This window comes from Acinonyx jubatus, chromosome D4, assembly GCF_027475565.1.
Source record: "Acinonyx jubatus isolate Ajub_Pintada_27869175 chromosome D4, VMU_Ajub_asm_v1.0, whole genome shotgun sequence".
Classification (NCBI taxonomy): Eukaryota; Metazoa; Chordata; class Mammalia; order Carnivora; family Felidae; genus Acinonyx; species Acinonyx jubatus.
Genome location: NC_069391.1, coordinates 69,096,979 through 69,117,029, shown reverse-complemented (window position 1 = coordinate 69,117,029; position 20,051 = coordinate 69,096,979). Strand labels below are relative to the sequence as shown.

The following is a 20,051-nucleotide window of genomic DNA, read 5'->3' as shown; positions in this document are numbered from 1 at the left end:
TTTTATCATTATACTTTATATAAGAAAGATATACACTATTTTTATTTAATATATGTTATTAGATAATATATACTAAGATGTGTAATTATATTTTGTACTATAAAATTATATTTTAAATTATAAAGATAATTTAAACAGGAACAAAAAATGATATAAAAAGAGAAAACAAGGATAGGAAAACTTACTGGCACCAGCCCTGTTCTTGCTCAACAAAATAAATACCGGCACACTTCTCTGCACGTGTGCAATGGGCCACCAACGTGGCTTTAAGCTTTCTAAAGCAGCACAATTACACAATTCGGTGCCATGAGATGAAAGAAGAGAGTCATTTAGGAGAAGCACAACTATTTCCGTTAGCAAGGCCTCCCCGTGGGTGCCACAGGGAGATGGCTGTGTAATGTAGAATATGATATTCTCAACACGCTTCCAGAAAGCACAGTGAGTCTCCCAGGGCTGTTTCTCAGCAGAAGCTGCCGGTGGCCACAGGCCAGATGACTTTCTGCTGAGGTGACAGTGCAAAGCTGGGAGACTAGCTCCTCTCGGAGGTCTGAATTTATTTATTTGTTTATTTATTTGTTATTCATTTTATTTGTTTTTTATTATTTATTTAAAAAAATTTTTTTAATGTTTTAATTATTTTTGAGACAGAGAGAGACAGAGCATGAGCAGGGGAGGGGCAGAGAGAGAGGGAGACACAGAATCCGAAGCAGGCTCCAGGCTCTGAGCTGTCAGCACAGAGCTCGATGCGGGGCTCAAACCCACAAACTGTGAGATCATGACCTGAACCGAAGTCGGATGCTCAACCGACTGAGCCACCCAGGCGTCCCTTTATTTGTTTTTTAATATTAAATATAATTTATTGTCAAATTGGTTTCCATACAACACCCAGCGCTCATCCCAACAGGTGCCCTCCTCCATGCCCATCACCCACTTTCCTCTCTCCCCCACTGCCCATCCACCTTCAGTTTGTTCTCAGTATTTAAGAGTCTCTTATGGAAGGAGGCAAACCATCAGAGGTCTGAATTTAAAACAGGGACCGACGGCAGAGTACCTAGAAGAAAAGATGCACGGGAAGCCTCAGCCACTCCTCCATAAACACCTCCCCTCAACTGGGCTTCTGACACACTCCAAATGGCAGCAACATGGAGGCCCCGGCCCATTGGGGTGTCCCCAGCAGTCCCCCCGGGGTGTCTTATTTAGTCCTAAATTTTCCCCTCCCAATTTAGTGAATGCAAAGCCACAGTGGTCATTAGAGGGGCTGCCTTCACAGCCTTTTGCAGAATGAATGTCTCCTGAAAGAATCCTTCTCTCACCCCACAGAAGTGCTATTCCGCCTGTTTCCACCCTCCACTGAAACATTTGTCCCAGTGTTGAAATGCATGACACCTAAAACCATAATCTTAAAATGACCTTTTTTTTTTAATGTGTATTTTATTTTTGAGAGAGAGACAGAGAGTGAGCGGGGGAGGGGCAGAGAGAGACGGAGACAGAATCCAAAGCAGGCTCCAGGCTCCCAGCTGTCAGCACACAGTCCAATGCGGGGCTTGAACCCACAAACCGTGAGATCATAACCTGAGCTGAAGTGGGCCATTTAACCGACTGAGCCACGCAGGCGCCCCTTAAAATGACTTTTAATTAAGATTAGCCACAAATAATTAAGAGGTTTGATTTTATCATTTGCTCTACTGGAGGAAAATTTAAATTTGAGGACTTGGTATTCACACTTGAGATCACAAGGACAATAAAAAAAGCCCAATCAGGGGCTCATAACTAATTTCTAGTATTTTTCTATGGCCACGTGATTTACATCACCCAGGAGAGTAGGCAAATTGAATACAATTTTATTTTGTTTTAGTGTTTATTTTTTTTAATTGTTTTTCAAGAAAGTTTAAACATTATAAAAAAAGTACTGCTTAAGCCCCTACATCTCAGACCCAAAAGCAAAGAGGTCCATAGTTTTCTCTCTCCACAGAAATTATCCCGGAAAAAGAGGAATCTGGTGGAATCTAATTTTTAGGCAGGAACCAGAAAACTTTTTCTTTAAAATTGTTAAAGAAATGGGGCGCCTGGGTGGCTCAGTTGGTTAAGCATCCGACTCTTGATTTCAGCTCAGGTTGTGATTTCACGGTTCATGGGTTCGAGCCCCATGTCAGGCTCTCTGCACTGACAGCATGGAGCCTGCTTGGGATCCTCTCTCTCCCCCTCTGTCGGTCCCTCCCCTGCTCGCACTCTCTCTTTCTCAAAAATAAACAAACATTAAAAAAATAAAATAAATAAAAGTTTGAAAGAAACTAAGTAGTAAATACGTTAGGTTTTGCAGGTCATAAGGTGTTTGTGACAGCTACTCAATGTCAGCCCGGCCGTCATAGCAAGGAAGCTGAGTTACAGGCAGTGTGTGAACAATCAGGCATGGCTGCCTTCCCAAATAACTGTATTTACAAAAGCATGTGGCCAAGGTTTAGGAATCTGTGGCTTGGAGAATCCTAGAACTTTTCTGATACCTAGCAGGAAATATTACCACAAACACAAAGGAGTAAGTTATCCAACAAAGCCAAGTGACCCAAATTAGGAACCCCCTTGTTCACTAATCCCCTTGCGCCCTGTGAGAAACTCATCCCTGCCTTTGAAACAGTACAGCAAGACTGCGGGGATCTGTTCTCAACAGATGATTAAGCACTGTCTACCGACAAAATGAAGCCAGAATAAGACAGAGCATTCCCCGTCTCTCAGACCAGAACCTTCAGTCATGGTGGACACACAAGCCCCCACCTCCAAACAGCTACCCTCAGATGGCAGAACAAAAATAAAGAAGGCTACCTGGCTTCTTGATGACATCACAGAGCAATCCAATCAGTCCTGGACAACCTATCTATGGATTTCACGTCACTCAAGAGAAACTAAAACCCTTTCTGAAAGTTTAAGCCACTGTTATTTTGGGTCTCTGTAACTAGTCGTCAAACATAATCCCTAACCAATGCAATGCCTTTTTGCTTTCTTCTTGCTATTCCCTCTTTTTCAGAACGCCCTTCTTCCCTCTACCTTCTATTTCTCCACCCTTCAAAGTACCACTCATTTTTCAAAACTTGGCGCAAATGCAACCGTCTCCTATATTACTCTCTCATTTCACAGCTCCCCAGTCCTTGGCTCTCTCCCTGTACTGGAGTTGCACGGGAGGCTTTGCCATCTGCGAGCCATGAGATTGTAAGCCTGTTATTTAACCTTTCCAAGACGGACTTCTTTCATCTGCAAGACGGGGTGGAGAGAGTTCTCGTTTATATTATTATTGGGAGAAATAGATGACATAGAGTACATGAAACAGTATACTGTCTGACACATAGAAAATACTCAATAAGTGATTTAAATGACCATCATTATTATTATAATTAGTTGGGTCTCAGTTGGCTATAGGTCAGTCTCCCTAACAGCATCAAAGTGCTCTGAGGGTGGGGCCAAAATCTCATTCTTCTCATTATCCCCACAGCACCTAATTTATAGGTCTGATGGATAGATGGACAGATGATAAAATGGCAGCATTGTACCAATCAACGTGATAATGGCCAGCAGAGTGTAAATGTACTTTCTAAAGGACTTCCCTTAGAGAATGGAGAAATTAGAAAGCAGATTTGATGAAGTCACATGGACATTTTCTTCCCAATTATGGCCCATTCATTTCAAACACAGTTTTGTCTGCTTACAGAGACTTCCAACACTTGCAAGCCGGTAGAGGTGGCAACACACTTGTGCAACCTGAGCGAGCTCCTTGTGTGAAAGAAAGGAAAATGTACAAATCCATACTTCATCAGGCAGCAGTAGCCACTGTGAGAAATCAGCAGCTCCCTTGTGCTCCTGGAATGGAACAAGAGACAAAGCTAGTCCAGAGACGAAAGGTCACACATCTCCAAAATAAAATGCACCGCATTTGCACAAAGCACATATACTGCACAAGAGACCAGGTATCTCTTTTCTTTCTTTTCTTTATCTACCTCACTCCAGCTCGCCCACAACACAGAGCCCACATGCCAAAGTTTGGGAACCAAAATGAAAAACATCAATGAAGAAACCCAATAGAATATTTTTAAACCCTTCTGGGTTCCCTACCACGCATTGTCTTACTGGCATTGGCACTGGCTAACCACAGTTCAGCATCTTCTACTTCAGTCTGTGGCGTGGAGCTGTCCTCAAATCTCCCGGTGTCTGGCAGGGAGGAGCCCTGACCTCTGTGGTTCCCCGATTGACAGCAAATCCCCCACACCATCGGTCCACATTACGGAGTGAGGCCTTAGCTGCTGCTGCTGGAAAGGAGCTTTGAACTGCCCCTTCCATGGATGATTCCAGTTTCTTGAGAAATTGGGTTTCTATTGAGGTTAAATGAAAATCCATTTCCCAGATGAGATTTTTATTTGTAAGTGATTCAGATGTTTTTCATTTTGGAGATTCTTCATAGTATCAGAGAGGACCAGGTCTCTATCTGGAACATCTAGTTTGAACCACATCTTAAACTCTGAAAAGTTGTAATCCCAATTTCAACAGTGGTGCCCTAAGAACAATCATATTTCATGTCTTATTGCTCACTCTGCAATCTTATCTATACATTCCACAGGTAAGGCACACATGATACATTTGCACTGCTGTCTCAATTATTGTATAAATCTGAGACGCTCACCTGGAATCCAGAATCCTAGTTGTTAATAACCGCAAAAATGTAATTATGTCTCTTCTGGAGCCTGTCCCTGTGTGCCTCATTCAAATAAGCATCAGTGTAACCATCAAAAGCAAGAAGCAATTCAAATATTTACTAGTCTTTCTAAAAATATCAAAGGAGACTCCATTCCAATAAAGTGTCTTAAACCCCCCACTTCCTTGTTTATTTGTTTACTCCTTGTTTAAACTCCTGATTCTTTCAAACTTCCTCACACTCTGGAGTGGCCCCAGGACTGTACTTCCTGCTCTCTCTCTAAGCTCCTCCCCACCCAGTCCACTCCCATCCCCCTGCCTTTCTGGATTTATTTCCTACTTTCCCTAGTTTTATTCCTTTCCAGTATAACATCTCAGCAGCCAACCTGGCCTCCTGCAATTCTGGAGCACTTTTCTCACAATATTCCCATCATCAACACAAATTTCTAGGATTCGAGAAGCCCAAAGGACCATAAATAGTTCTCTACATGCAATTTGTTGTCCCTGTTACATGAAGTATTTGCATCTGAATTACATGCATAATGTAATAAGCCCCATGGAAAACATACTTTTTAAAACAGTGTGAAAACTAATGTATTATTAAATGTACATTTAATTATTGTATTATTAACACTGCATTATTAAATGACTAAACTATGTTAAAAAATATACTTGTGAATCATAAAAATGAACTGTAAGTTACCCATTGAATTCTAATGGGTCAATGGGCATCTACCTAAACACACAAACACAAAAGACAAACACCTGTTCTTTGATGAGCTGGCCTTTCATTTATGTGATACATCAGGTCTTTGAGGATTCAGCTTTATACTCTTAGCTTTTCATTTTACTTATGATTATGGATTTCACAGCCCTCAATATTTTTATTCTGTGAATGCTGCACTTTTTATCTTGTGCTTAATGACAACAGCTTTTGCATATTGGGGGGAAAAAAGATGCCTTAATAAGAGAAGAGGAACACCTGGAAAGGCATGGCTCCTGGCCAAGGTTCCCACCTGCATTAAACCCTTCGTTAATATACATAATTACCGATCCAAATTAAAGGCATTTTTACTCTGATTGTCACAACTCTGATCATTGAAAAAAGCCTGAAATCCTCACCTGGCTTTAGGAAAAACCATAATTCAGAGACTCATCAGTCTTTCCCATCTACCATGTTCCATGCCCATCTGATCACCAAATGACCAAGGTTTTTTGCATTTGGGGCTTTTCAAAATTAAGTGACAATGAGACTAGCATATTCATTATTTATACAGTGCATGGGCTAGCTACCTCATTTTCTGTCTCCACATCTTGAAGTACATTCTTACAAAAGAGTTTTTCAACAGGTTCTAGAAAAAGAAAAAAAATTAGTACATAAGACCCATCGGAGGAAACCAGACAGTGACATGGTCTTCTAGTGATATGGTCTTCTAGTCACATGAGCAAATACCCCCACAGCCTCCAGGAGGCTGTAAGTAATCACACTCAACTCACAGAAAGGGAAGTCTGGTCTGGGAAGTTGTGATAAATCTGTGGGTTTTGAACTTTCAATCACCAGGAAAACCAATCTGCTAACAAAGGCTCCAGAAAAGACAAGGGCCTTTCCCCAGACAGAGGGCATCTTAGTTTAATTACATTTTCCAATTACAGAGAGATGAACTGGCAGGTAACAATTATAATCCTACTGCTGAAACAGCCCCTTCCACTTCACAGCTGCCCCTTTATTACTTTTTGACAGACTAAGACTAAAAGAATATCAGGTGATGAAAACAGGAAGGCCACCAGCTGTACTCAATCATGTCATCTGAACAATTTTCATCCATGATTTTTAAAACACTTGGAATCTACGGAAAAGAACCATGTGGTCAGTGATTGTATCACACCCTTAACACGTTATCCACTGGAGCTTCCATTGGAAGCCCACAATACTGAGTCATTTTTTTTTTTTTGAGGAATTACTGACTTCCAAATTTCAAGCCTTTATCCGCTTCCTCCCACTCTACTCACCCCAATCAAAAAAAAAGTTTTCTTTGTCAATGACTTGGATTAAAACATTATTTGGTGATATTAACATTAGAGAAAGTTGGATGAATGGTATATGGGAACTCCCTGTACTTTGTAACTTTTCTGGAAATATAAAATTATTCCAAAACAAAAATCTTTTTTTTTAAGAGAGAGAGAGAGAGAGAGAGCGCGAGCATAAGCGGGGATGGGGGGAGAATCTTAAGCAGGTTCCATGCTCAGTGCAGATCCTGATGTGGGCTCCATCTCATGACCTTGGGATCATGACATGAGCTAAAACCAAGAGTTGGATGCTCAACTGACTGAGCCACCCAGGTGACCCAAAACAAAAACTTTTTAAAAAAGGAATGGGTTAGATAATGACAACAGTAGTAAGGACCACTGGCCACAGCCAGAGCAAGTAAAGCCAATTGTCCCAGGTTAACTGAAGCAATGAAGAGTGAAATTTTATCACCAAGAAAGAGAAAATAGTAACATCATGTTGAAATGCAAACTGTTGCATTATGATTTCTTATGTAAATGTCTCTACTGTTGAAAACCCGTAAGAATATGTGTTGGATAATGTGCCCAGGATCCTAGGAAGAGACAGGTTATAACATCCAGAAGTTAAATGAATGCATCCACACCATGCAAGGCCTTTTTGAGGTTTCGAGTACAGAATAAGGAATGTGTTTGCTGTGCAGAGATGCTGGTACCTTTGCTGCAGGAGGAGTGGGCAACACTGCAAAATGGGATAAAAAGGAGTTGCCAAAACCCATGTGCGTGCCCATCCCACCTCCCTGGGAGCAGCCCTCGTGCCCAGTCCCCACCCTGCCTGCCCCCATGTGCCTTACTCAGGTTCACACTGCACAGCCAGACCTGCAGGAAGGCAATACAGAAACCCATCCCCGTGCTAAAAGATGAGAGAGAATGAAGAGTGGTTTTATTCCCCATGTAAAGCAGAACTTCCTACAGGTATGTAAGATCAGAGAAAATCCAAGTACTGTGGACACTCACCCTATAGAATATCTTTCTTCATCCTCACTATGATGAATAGAATTTTATGCACAAAATCAGTATGCTAGTAATTCTAAGCACTTCAATGAGCCCTAGAGAGAAAAATCCATTCTTGGGGTGGGCAGAACTCAACCCCCCCCCCCATATTACTGCAAATGAATGAAACAGCACCTAACACAGTGCTTGGTACATAGGAACCATACAATAAATGGTAGTTTCCTCCCTCTAAATGGTCTCATACATGTGGAATTATAGATCAAAATCAAAATAGATATTTATTTATGGTAGTAAATGTGATAACTGAGACCAGGAGGACACATCTAAAATCAAAAATAAAGAGAATGTAGGGGCACCTGAGTGGTTCAGTTGGTTAAGCCACCAACTCGGTTTCGGCTCAGGTCATGATCTTGCGATTTGTGAGTTCCAGCCCCACAATGGGCTCCACACTGGCAGTGCGGAGCCTGCTTGGGATCTCTCTCTCTGCTCCTTCTCTGCTCACTGTCTCTCTCAAAATAAATAAAACTTAAAAATTTCTTTTAAAAATAAAGAGAATGTAAATTAGGCAGTAGGTGGCTGAAGAACAACCAGCAGGGTCTAAGGGATAGCATATTTGCGTAAACAGGTAAAACAGTTATATTGAAACCTGATGACATAAAAAGCATTTTGCATTTGGGCCTCTTCCATCATACCCAATGAAGCCCCTCCAAGCATCCAGGAGGACCAGATTCTAGGCTGCATGGGCTTGGGTGGACTGCAAGTAGAAATGCTTACTAATTCTCCATTGCTTTTTACACAAACTGCATTTTAGAATAGTTGTAGATGTAGAGAAAAGCCACAAAGGCAATACAGAGTGTTCTATATACTCCTCACTTTGTTTTGCCTATTAACACCTTACATTACCATGGAATATTTGTCGCTCCTAAGAAGTCAACACCAGTAAATTACTGTTAAATAAACTCCACACTTTATTCTTATTTTGATAGCTTTTCCACTAATGTTCTTTTTCTGTTCCAAGATCCATCCAGGATACCACGTTACATTCAGTCATCACGTCTCCTTAGGCTCCTCTCGCAATAGTTTCTCGGACTTACCTTATTGTCCATGACCTTGATAGTTTTAAGGAGTACTGTATTTAAGGTATTTTGTAGAATATGCATTGATTTGGGTTTGTCTGATGTTTTTCTCATAGTTAGTCTGAGTTTCTGGATTTTGGGGAAGAAGACCACAGAGGTGTAGTGCCCTTCTTATACATCATAGGCCACCTGTTATCAACACGACTTATCACTGATGATGTTCACCTTGACCACCTGGCCAACATAGTCCGTCTCCACTTTAAGGTTACTTTTTTCTCCCTTTTCATATCCTTAAATCACTAAGGATAGCCCAGACTTGAATTAGGGGAGGGGAGTTTAAGCTCCAGCCCCTTATTATATAAGTTACTAATACATAAATTATTTGGAATTCTTCTATAAGGAAGATTTCATCTCTTCTCCCCTGCTGACTTATTCATTCATTTATATCAGCATGGACTCATGGGTATTTTACACGTTCAGTTCTAACACTAGGTTATTTTCTTGTACTCCTTTGACATGCCCACCCTTTGTTTCTTGAACAATTCCTTACTTTCTGGTACTACAAGGTATTCCTGACTCATCTTGTATACTCCCTTCTATGTCCCAGCCCTAGAAGCAGACATTTGCCCAGGGAGACTTGCTTGCTTTAATTAGAGAATGGTATTAGAAAGGAAGAACCATGCACTGGGTATTCCCCATTGGTTTGGTACCTGGAGATCACACCGCAACTGTCTATGATGGGCTGGGCCTTCCTGGGAAGCCTACCCTGGAGCCTGCACTTGGTCCACCAGCACCTTCTTAATGAATTATGGTTGTCCCATGTCAGGATGTCACACTTCTGTGTGGTGGGACTTCAATTTGAGGAATTTTTCTGCCATGGACATGAATAACAGCCAAGGCATATGGGTTCAACTGGACACAGAACAATTCATTCTACCATTCAGAGACAGAATAAATTATTTGGTGATTTTGAAAGAGGGAGCTAAGTTTTCTCAACCCCTTTGAGGTTCTCTCTCTTCAGCTCCTTCAGGGCTCTCTCTTTCCAATGAGTCTGGTAGAAGAGCTGGAGCAGTTGTCACTGTCTGATGTCATCAAGAGGTCTGGGGTTGGGGCACTTGGTCTCACTTAGGGGTGTGGCCATGCTGCTAAGTCACGTCAGTCAATCAACCATCCATGCATTTGTTTGTTCCTTAGGTGACAAATATGTACTTACCTCATATACAAACTAGGCTCCATTCTAGGACTGGTGATACAGCAGTGGAAAAAAAGACAAAAACCAGACATCCTGCCCTCATGGAGCTAATACACTTGCAGGGGAATAAAGAGAACAATCAGAAACCAACATGTAAAGGTCAGAGGGCTATCAGTGCTATAAAGAGGCAGAGCAGGCTAGGTAGAGAGAGCCAGTGAGGAGGAAGGGAGTCCAGGAGAGGACAACAGAGACTCTGAGTGAGGTTGAGGTCATCAGTTGGCTTTGAACACAGGAATAGTTCCTATCCTTTCTCTTTTGTTAGTGACCACTCTGTTATGCTTGAAGTTGCCCATTGATAGGAGTGTTGGCCAGTAGGAAGGCAAAGGACAAAGTAGGAAGGCCAGCCACGTGGCTCTCATAGTCACCTAGGCCAGGGATGACAGTGGCCTGGGATGGGATGGTGGCAGTAGCTGTGGCACATGGAAGAGAGAAAGAGCCATGGATTATTCCAAAGTGTTTGGTCTGTGCCACTGGCATGTAGAGTTGAGCTTGACCGAGATGGAGAAGGATGCGGGATTAGGTTGGGGTGGAGAGGATCAGGAGTTTGATCAGACACATGATAAATTAGTAATTGTGAGGAAAGTATTAATGTCAGTGCCATAACTGACCAGGTCCCCCTCAGAACTACCTTAGAAGCAGCAGTTAAGATAAATGGGACTATCATCCCCACTCAAGTGACTCTGTGCCTGGACTGGAACGTCAGCCTGGGCCTGCACAACTAGAATGATATAGACCATTCATAGGAAGTGGAGCTATGGCTTCTGTGTGTCCAGGCGAGCCCATGTACCTTGCTCTCACTAACGTCCATGTCAGCCTTACACAACTCATGTGGGAGACAGGGCAGAAATGAGCTGTCCGCAACTTGCTGCTGACCTCTTGACATCATGAGGATGCTCTGCCTGCTGTACCTTCCATTTTGTATCGTCCTGTAAAGCCCCCTAAACTTAACATGAGATTAAAACCTATTTGTGCCTTGTGAGGCGTTTACCCATAACCACAGCTGTGCTGCTGCATAATAAAGATGATATTTAAATCTCTCTCTGTCTACTCTTGTCCTCCCATAATTGGGAAGGGAACAAAGCAGTATTAATTATTGCCTCCCTGATTCTCTGACATCCCAGTGGGAGTTTCCTTTAGGTGGTGATACGTGCTAATCAGTCTTTATGGTAACTCAGAGGGCAAAAAGCTAACTGCAGACCTAGAAATCTAACCCTGTTACATCAATCAAATCTTTACCAATTCTTGGAATGACAGAAATTCCCAAGTACTGTTCCTTAAATGAAGAATGGATAGAGCCCCAGACTGGAAGATGTGAGCTGGTCTTCGATCAAGGCTGTCACTGAAAACTCTGAGCAAAATGGTCCCACTCTACCTCTGGAAGGCTGTGCTGTCACAGGGGACAGAACAGTGAGCAGTCCCAGAAGCTGTTTTACCTCTTCGTGAAGCATCTACTGATACTGCATAAATGTAGCCCATGGGAACCACAGAAAGACCAGCCTGGAGAGAGGTCTTTGCTGATGGGCACACAGAGCAGCTGGACTGAGCCTGTCGCTTCTTCCCTCTACTGGTGGCAAGAGGAAAACAAGTGACAGCACAGTATCACAAGTTATGTTGGTGGCATTCAATCATGATTCCCTAATAAGGAACTTTTGAAGAAAAGTTTTAAAAATTATTTTTGAGGGGCACCTGGGTGGCTCAGTCAGTTAAGCATCCAACTCTTGATTTTGGCTCAGGTCATGATCTCATGGCTCATGGGTTCAAGCCCCATGTCAGCTCTCTCTGTGCTGGCAGTGCAGAGCCTGCTTAGGATTTTCTCTCTCTCTTTCTCTCTCTCTGTCTCTCTCTCTGCCCCTCCCTGCTTGCTCTCTCACTCTCTCTCAAAATAAATAAACATTAAAAAATTATTTTTGAGACCACAGATTTTATGAATGCTTCTCTGAAAGCGATGCTAACATGCTAGCAGTTTGAGAGTCATGGATCCAGGTTTCCTTTCTTCACCCCCTGCTTATCAGCTCCCTCAGTTTTTAAATTTTAACTGGGTTCAGCACATGCAACCTCTCTCTTTATTTCCATCTGACAGATTTGACCACTTGGCATATTAATAACTTGGCCACCTACCAAGAGTATAAGCACTGGGATCAGTCCTGGGGGAGACACCCTTCTCTGCTCCAGCTGAACTTGGTCTCCCAATGCTTTTAGATCTATGGTAACAAAAGCACAGGGAGACAATTCAACTATTGGATGGTGGCACTGCTTTGTTCCTGTACATCAGAGAGAACCGTATCTTGGAAGTTCATGGGTACACCTCCTGGAGGTCATCGCAGTCATTGCCACCTCACAAAATTTCTCTCTGGTCTAAGAGATGGCCCCAGAACGAAATGACTTCTATGACCAATTTATTTACTATAATTACGTGACCACAGTTCATCATTCCTTTAATATGTAATGTCAGGAATCTCCAAATAATGTATTCTTTGCTAAATTACTCAAAGGTATATAGTTTGGAAATAAGGAGCCACCTGAAATCTATGACTACCTAACACTGATGTTCAAAGGAAACAGACAACCTAACACATGATTTCAGTAAAGACAATGCAACAGACATCACCCTCTCCTCTCCACTGCCAGGCCAACAGTTCCCTTTTATTGTGCAAAAGGAAACCTCATTCCTTTTGCATAATTCGCAGCTTTTCACTTCCACTCCGGTCATGTTCTTACTCGGGATGAACCCCTTGCAGCCGCCCTCCTGGCAGACCCCAGAGAGTGGCCCATTTCATTAACCCATTGGACTGCCTAATGTGGCACCACATGGAGATAAGGACGCCAATTACTGGACCTCAGGTGCCTCCCAGCTCTTACCACCCACCCTTCACCTCAGTCCAATGTCTCAGGCAGAATAAGCTTGCTTAATGGGCCTTAAAAATAAAGCTGTGTCCCCTCAGCATGTCACTCACTGAACACGTTTTAGTTACATGCGCTTGGAACACCGCAGCCTCCTGCACCGGTAGGGACAGAGGAAACGTAGCCCAAAAGGATGAGAAAAGGCAGATGGAGGAGTTTTCTGTTCCTATACAATTTTGAAAACTACGAATAGGGAAAAGGGATAAACATAGAGAAAACACTTTACTATAGAAAGAACCACCTAAAAGACAATGAAAGAAGCAAAGATGGCGGCCACAAAAGCCACCTCTGCACACAGAGAAGTGTATACAGAATGTTACAAACGCCAAACAACTGTTCCCAGCACGGGGATGCTTTCATCTCATATTACTCTGGTTGCTAATTGCCTAGCTATTTCCAAGACCTTTGCAAGAGAAAAAAAGATCCAACCCTCTACCAAAGTTTGGCAGGAGTTTAGGTCAGGAAATGAACTAGGTTACACTTTTGCAAGTTGGAGGCTGAGAAGTTATCATCCCTGCCCTCTCCTTCCCCGCTACACCCTGGTAAATTTTGGAGGCCCGTGAATGGATCAAAATAAACAAACAAACAACCCTGAAACAAACAAACAAAACCCCAGCCCTTGACCTCTGAAAACATATTAACACAAAGTCAGTTTTATTTTCCGGTTAGAGATTTGCTATAGAGTTACGTCCTTTTAGCAAAATCATGTGTCTATGCAGCTATTGACTCGATTGTGTTGTGGCGGCCTGTTTGTAGCAGGGATTGCTAACCAATGTGGCCAGCCTGCATGCTGAAATAGCATCATCCACTAGAGGCCAGAATGAGACTGTCATGTTCAGTGCTGTTGAGGCCCCTTCAGACAAGTACAGGCTTACGGAGAAATGAAGCACGAGATATCAGTGAGTGACACCAGAACCATTGGTGACATGCCAGCACAATGCATTTCTGAATCCTCTTACTGAGAGTATCCTTCCACATCTAACTTAGATAGCAAAGGAGGCATTGACAGGACAACATCCGTCAGCAAGAGCTGACAGTGAGAACTCAGAAAAGCACGAAAATAGACACGCCTTTCCTGAGCTGAAGGTCAGAAGGCAGGAAAAGCACAGGTAGGACACTGGAGTTGGCAAGAGAGAGGCCAAGATACAGCCAAGTGGCCAATACAGGTGGCAGTAAAGGGGAGCAGAGAAATGGCAGGGAAAATGCCTCTCGAGTTCTCAGACCTGGGGATGGACTGGACTTCTAGGACAGCCTAGAACATTCGTGGGGAACTGGTTAACTGCACATGACACATGAACAATGGATGTAGAACATGATACAGCCACCAAAGAATGAGGCAGGCATGTCTCTTGGCATGGAAAGACCTCTAAGACATGCTTAAATAAGAAAATACCAGCAGTATGCTCTTTAATGATGGCACTGGTGTACATCTGTTAGTGTTAGGTTGCACACGGACACATATATACCCACACATGCATGAAAGACTTCCAAAAAGATTCACGCACACACAACCAAACAGGCAGCTTCCAATTAGGGCCTTTGCATGTGTTGCCCCCATTCAGATCTGTCCCCAGAGCCTCCTCTCAGCTCTTGGGTCAATTACAATCTCAGTAGGATACCCATGGCTGCCACATTTAAAATCCCAATCCCTCCAGCACTCTCTATCCCCCTTTGTTTCTTTATTTTCCTACCAAACACCTATTGCCAGCTGCCACATTTCATGGTTTACTTATTTATGTGTTATATTTTGTCTCATTGTCTGGATTGTAATTTCCATGAGGGGAGGGATATTTTTGTCTGTTTTGCTCACTGCTGGGTTCCCCAGTGCCTAGGGCAGTGTCTGTTCCTAAACAGGTGCTCAATAAGTTTTTACACGAATTAGTCAAGTCAAGATGTTTCCTTTGTTGATGTTCCCTGAAGTGTGAAGAGCCAGAAGTTACTTAAGGTTACCAAGGCAATCCAACTGAGCTGAAGCTGCTGCCCGGGGCATCATCTCTAGTTGACTTCACTCCAGAATGGGTCCAAGGAATCAATCAGTTCTGTTGGTCCTTAGCCTCTGGGACTTTGTACTTAAAGGCTTTCATTCTCTGGAAGATGTTTGAGGCAAACTTCTAACAGCTACTCTTAGACTTTGGACAGAAGGGTGGCCCTCCTTTTCCCAGAAAGGTCATCTACTTCAGCCAATGACACAGGTTTGGGAGAATCCTGGAGAAGCTGGGGATGAAGGACATCTGCCTGGCAAGTTGAACCAACCTACTGCACCGTGGCTTTGAAGGGATGGCAACTGCCATGGTGTCCCTGTCTGGAATGAAGTTCTTGTCCACATAGCCTACTTCATTCAGCTTCACACTGCACCAAAAAGATGCAGCAGAATGTCAAGAAACGGCTCATCCAAGATTCTCAGCAGGGAAGTAAGTGTCTGCCTATCATCATATCTTGCTGAAATAACTGAATTGTCAGAGCTTGGATATTATCTTTGCAGAGGTCTTGCTAATGGAGATACCTCCAAATACTAATCGGATTCTGGGGGGGGGCAGGAAGGGGGGCAATTCCTTAAGCAGTCTAGCCCCATTTCACAATTTTTAAAAAATTGAACCGTGAGAAATGTTTTTGGAATAAAAGGTGTGTTGTCACGTGGGCCAGTATAGAGCCGTTGGGCTAACTGTAAATATTAATGGGATGCTTTTTCTACTTCCTCATTCCTAACTGCAAATTAGTTACCTCCTAAAGATCTAGCTCTACTTAGCATGTAGATAGGGAAAATTACTTGGTGCAATTTCATGCTTGGTTTGTATTCTCTTCAGTTCTATTTATCAAGTGGTTTGCATTCTATTTTAAATGGTTTAGCTCCTAACTGCATGAATAAATATGGTAATATCTCTCTTCCCAGATTATCAGACCTGGGACTATTTCAAGTTTCCAAAAGTCAGCCCAGGACAGAGATGAACGCAGCTAAAATAACTGCATCATAGAACCATGCACTTTGCTCCTAGGCTTTCATGGAAAGCTTTATTAACTCTTATTTAACAAACAAGCTTAATAAGTATGTTTAATTAATTCCTAGATCTAAAGCAGATTGGAAGGAAAATAAGGCTAGGAAAAAGACCTAATAATAAGGCAGCTCAAATGACACAGAGATGAAAGGATGATAATAATAAAAGGGCAAACAAACCATAGGTAATGAATATTCATAATGAAGATCAATTGTCAAGACAATATTTAACTATGACCAGCATACACTGAAATGTCAGGGAGCTTTCTAATTTTTTTAGAAAAATTTTAAACAGAAATAGCTTTAGGGGAGCCTGGGTGGCTCAGTTGGTTAAGCATCCAACTCTTGGTTTCAGCTCAGGTCATGATCTCATAGTTCGCAAGATCAAGCCCTGCATTGGCTCTCTGCTCACAGCACAGAGCCTGCTGCTTGATTCTCTTTCTTCCTCTCTCTCTGCCCCTCTCCCATGTGCTCTCTCTTTCTCTCAAAATAAATAAACTTAAAAAAGAAATTGCTTTAAAAGAGAGCAGTGCTTAAGATCTTGATTATTTCTTCAGTAATTTTCTTCAACTTCTTCAACTCTTAATTCTTTAAGCTAGCCAAATGGAAATGATGATTATATGTATAGACTATATAATATTCATATGTGTACATTACATATATAGTATACAGGTATATCAGAGATGATAGATCACAGAAATCCACTACAGATGAGGATAGCTGTCCACAAACTACATTTATTCACTCATTTATTCAATAATCTTATTAAGTGCTAAGCACAGTGCTAGTTCCAAGAGAACTGGACAGACTTGACCCTGCCCTCGTAGACCCTCCTTACATTCTATTTCATTACATTTTAGATAAGCTCCCAGAAAGATGAAAACTGGGTGCCTCGAGAGCATATAGATGAATAGACCAGATCTAGTCTGAAGGTGGTGACGTCCCTTTGAGCTTTAAGCTCAGATCTGGAGGGCTCATCACTTAAGTAGGTAAGGAGCTGGTGATGGGGAGGCACTCCTGGCAGGGGAAAGCTTTTGAGTGCTTTTGATACATTTGATTTCAGAAATTAAACCACTTGCACTTTCCAAAGACATTGGATGAAACAAGAAAAATGGATTCCATGTCATAAAGCTCAAATAAAACATGTAAATATATAATCTAATAGTCGACAGTGGCTGTAACTTCACATAAGGTTGCATCAACATCGCACAGCATACAGATGTCTTCATAGCAAAACATATTCAACCACAAGTTCACAGTCATGTTCTAGGGGTAGCAATCAGAACAACTGGAAATCCAAACAGATTACCCTAGACTCCTTCATATAGAAGTTTACAGCTATGGTATCATGGGCATAGACATGAACTAGTTCAGAAATGTGGTGTTAATGACCTATAGGGCTCTAGAAAATGAGTCTGCAGAGAAAGTGGAGTGCAGGGGCTCAAAGCAAGAGTTCTCAGATGGGTTTGGACATCAGCTCTGCCACTTACTAACCAGGTGACCTTGGACAAGATCCTAACCTCTCTAAGTTCAGTGGTCTCTTTTCTAAAATGGACTGCTGGAAGGAATAAATGAGATACTGCATGAAACATGCTTAGCACATACAAATAAGTACTTCACTATTTTGAGGAAGAGGAGAAGGACTATTAAAATAGTCATGGGACTGTTTTATAAAAGGAGTATAAACAAAAAGATCAGACAGTTCCAGAAGTTGGGATGTATCAAATAGATATATTATTAATATTACTTTTAATTTTTTTAATGTTTATTTATTTTTGAGAGACAGACAGACAGAGCGTGAGCAGAGGAGGGGCAGAGAGAGAGGGAAACACAGAAGCGGAAGCAGGCTTCCAGGCTCCTAGCTGACAGCACAGAGAACCGACGCAGGGTTCAGACTCACAAACCATGCGATCATGACCCGAGCCGAAGTCAGACACCTAACTGACTGAGCCACCCAGGTGCCCCTTACTTTTTTTTATTTAAAAATTTTAATGTTTATTTATTTTTGAAAGAATTATTAATATTACTTTTACTAATCATATCTTACATGTACTAATCGTGTCTTACATGGAGCAGTCTGCTTTAGGAGCTGCCTCTACAGATTTTGCCCTGTAGCCAAATGTAATATAAAAGATGGATGAGGGTCCTTGTCATCTTGGAAGCAAAGCCAAAAAATGGAAAGAGGTTGAATGCTGACGTCATTGTGTTGAATTGCTATTTGAAACCATAATAAATCTTCAAATAAGAAAACTAACACCTTTGTTTTTTTGTTACCCAACTATTTTGAGGAATGTTTCCGTCACTTGCAACCAAAATAATCCCAATATATCCAATACATTAGAAATATATAATTTAAATTTAATATAAATTGGATAAAATATAATCCAGCATATCCATTGCTCCTTCAAAACAATCTAAGTATCTCACCTCTGCAACTGTACTCATTCCATTTCCAACTGGTTTTTCTTTTCCTAAGTGTTGAACTCTTTTCCATCCTTCAAAGCCTCTCTTACCATCAACTAAATGAAGCCTTTTCTGATTCCAGCAGCATAATAACTTCTTCTTTTGCACTCCAAGAATTTTATTTTCACTTCTTTTAAAGAATTTCATACTCTGGAGTAACTGCCTCTTCTTCCCTTTTGTGTCCATTATAGCACCCTGTATCTTGCAATGATGGACCAAATACATAATTGATTTTACCACATTGTATAAACTAGACTATTAACTAGTTTCTCAGAAGACTGCCGATGTTGATCTTAGCTAAAATGTTAATATTGGGGCACCGGGTTGGCTCAGTTGGTTAAGCATCTGACTTCAGCTCAGGTCATGATCTCATGGTTTGTGAGTTCGAGCCCTACATCAGACTTTCTTTCCACTGTCAGTGCGAAGGCTGCTTTGGATCTTCTGTCCCCCTCTCTTTTTGCCCCTCCCCTACTCACTCACGCACTCTCTCTCAAAAAAATAAGTGAACTTAAAAAAATAAATAAAATCCTTTGGTCATTAAGAGAAGATTTAAGAAAAATAAAATGTCAACATTATGTGAAAAAGAGAAGTCAAACCTTGGCTTCACATCTCCATGTTTATGGCATGAACCGGCAGCATCAGGCATTTTCTGATATCCCCCATCGCTGGTCATTCTGGATGCCATTTTTGGGGTAGCAGAACATAACCTCCCTAAAAGTATAAAATGAAAGGTTACAAATCCATTGCATTTCATATTAAGCACATAGACTGTATTTTACAGATGTACTTTGTAATCTGCACTACCAGAAGTCAGGACACTCAGCTTCCCAGATCTTGTAAGAATATTTGCAGCATACTTTAATAACATGTATATTCTACCATTTCAGCTGTATCTCAAAACATCTTTGGAGTGTTATATTTTACTATTTATAATCAATCATATAACCCAGTTTCAAGAAACAAAACAAAGAATGAATTCAAATAAGAATTTTTTTGCATAAAGATCTAGCAAGGTGTTGTGAATTCCTAATCTGAGCTTATTCTATGAAATGAAAATGCATTAGTCATTTTCTATCTACACAGCACTCAAATGGGAGAGGCAGATTCTATTTTCTAATGCTTGGTTATTAAAATGTATTTTAGATGAAAGGCATAAAATGCTTATTTCCACACAAACTACTAGATAGCAGAATGAATAGAGTCATCATGCTCATGAAAATTGCAAGCACCTGAGAGAGATATCTATTCAGCCAAAAGAATGCTATAGCATTTATCTTTCAGAATAACTATTTTCTAAGATTATTTTTAATTAGCTAATGGCTTTGGTTTGCCAAAATAAAGCGAATATTTGCATAATATCTTAACAGTTTATACTTTGATAATTATCCCTGGCATGGACTGAATGCTTGTGTCTTCCCAAAATTCATTTGTTGAAACCACCCCCCCCCCAACCCATGTGATGGCATTAGGAGATGGGTCTTTGAGAGGTCATTAGGGTTAGATGAGGTCATGGGTTTGAAGCCCTCATGATGAGACTGGCATCCTGAGATGAGTCACAAGAGAGCTGTGTGATGTTGAAGACACAGCAAGGAGATAGGAAGCAGGCCCTCACTAGACACTGGATATGCTGGTACCTTGATCTTGGACTTCTCAGCCTCCAGCACTGTGAGAGATA

General features: G+C 41.6%; 1 protein-coding gene across 2 annotated transcripts in view; it reads right to left on the bottom strand.

Annotated features, from left to right (window-relative positions):
• LOC128312218 (uncharacterized) overlaps nucleotides 1-20,051 on the bottom strand; it is a 63,242-nt gene that overhangs the window by 32,822 nt on the left and 10,369 nt on the right. Inside the window, exons 3-4 of one of the 2 annotated variants that reach the window (XM_053205218.1) lie at nucleotides 18,973-19,087; nucleotides 11,939-12,221 (exon numbers count right to left, since the gene is read on the bottom strand). In XM_053205218.1, the coding sequence (XP_053061193.1) occupies nucleotides 12,119-12,221; nucleotides 18,973-19,087 (218 nt within the window). In that variant the 3' untranslated portion in view covers nucleotides 11,939-12,118. Of the gene's footprint in view, nucleotides 1-11,938; nucleotides 12,222-18,972; nucleotides 19,088-20,051 lie in introns of those variants that run through there. The other variant, XM_053205219.1, reaches the window with a different exon arrangement.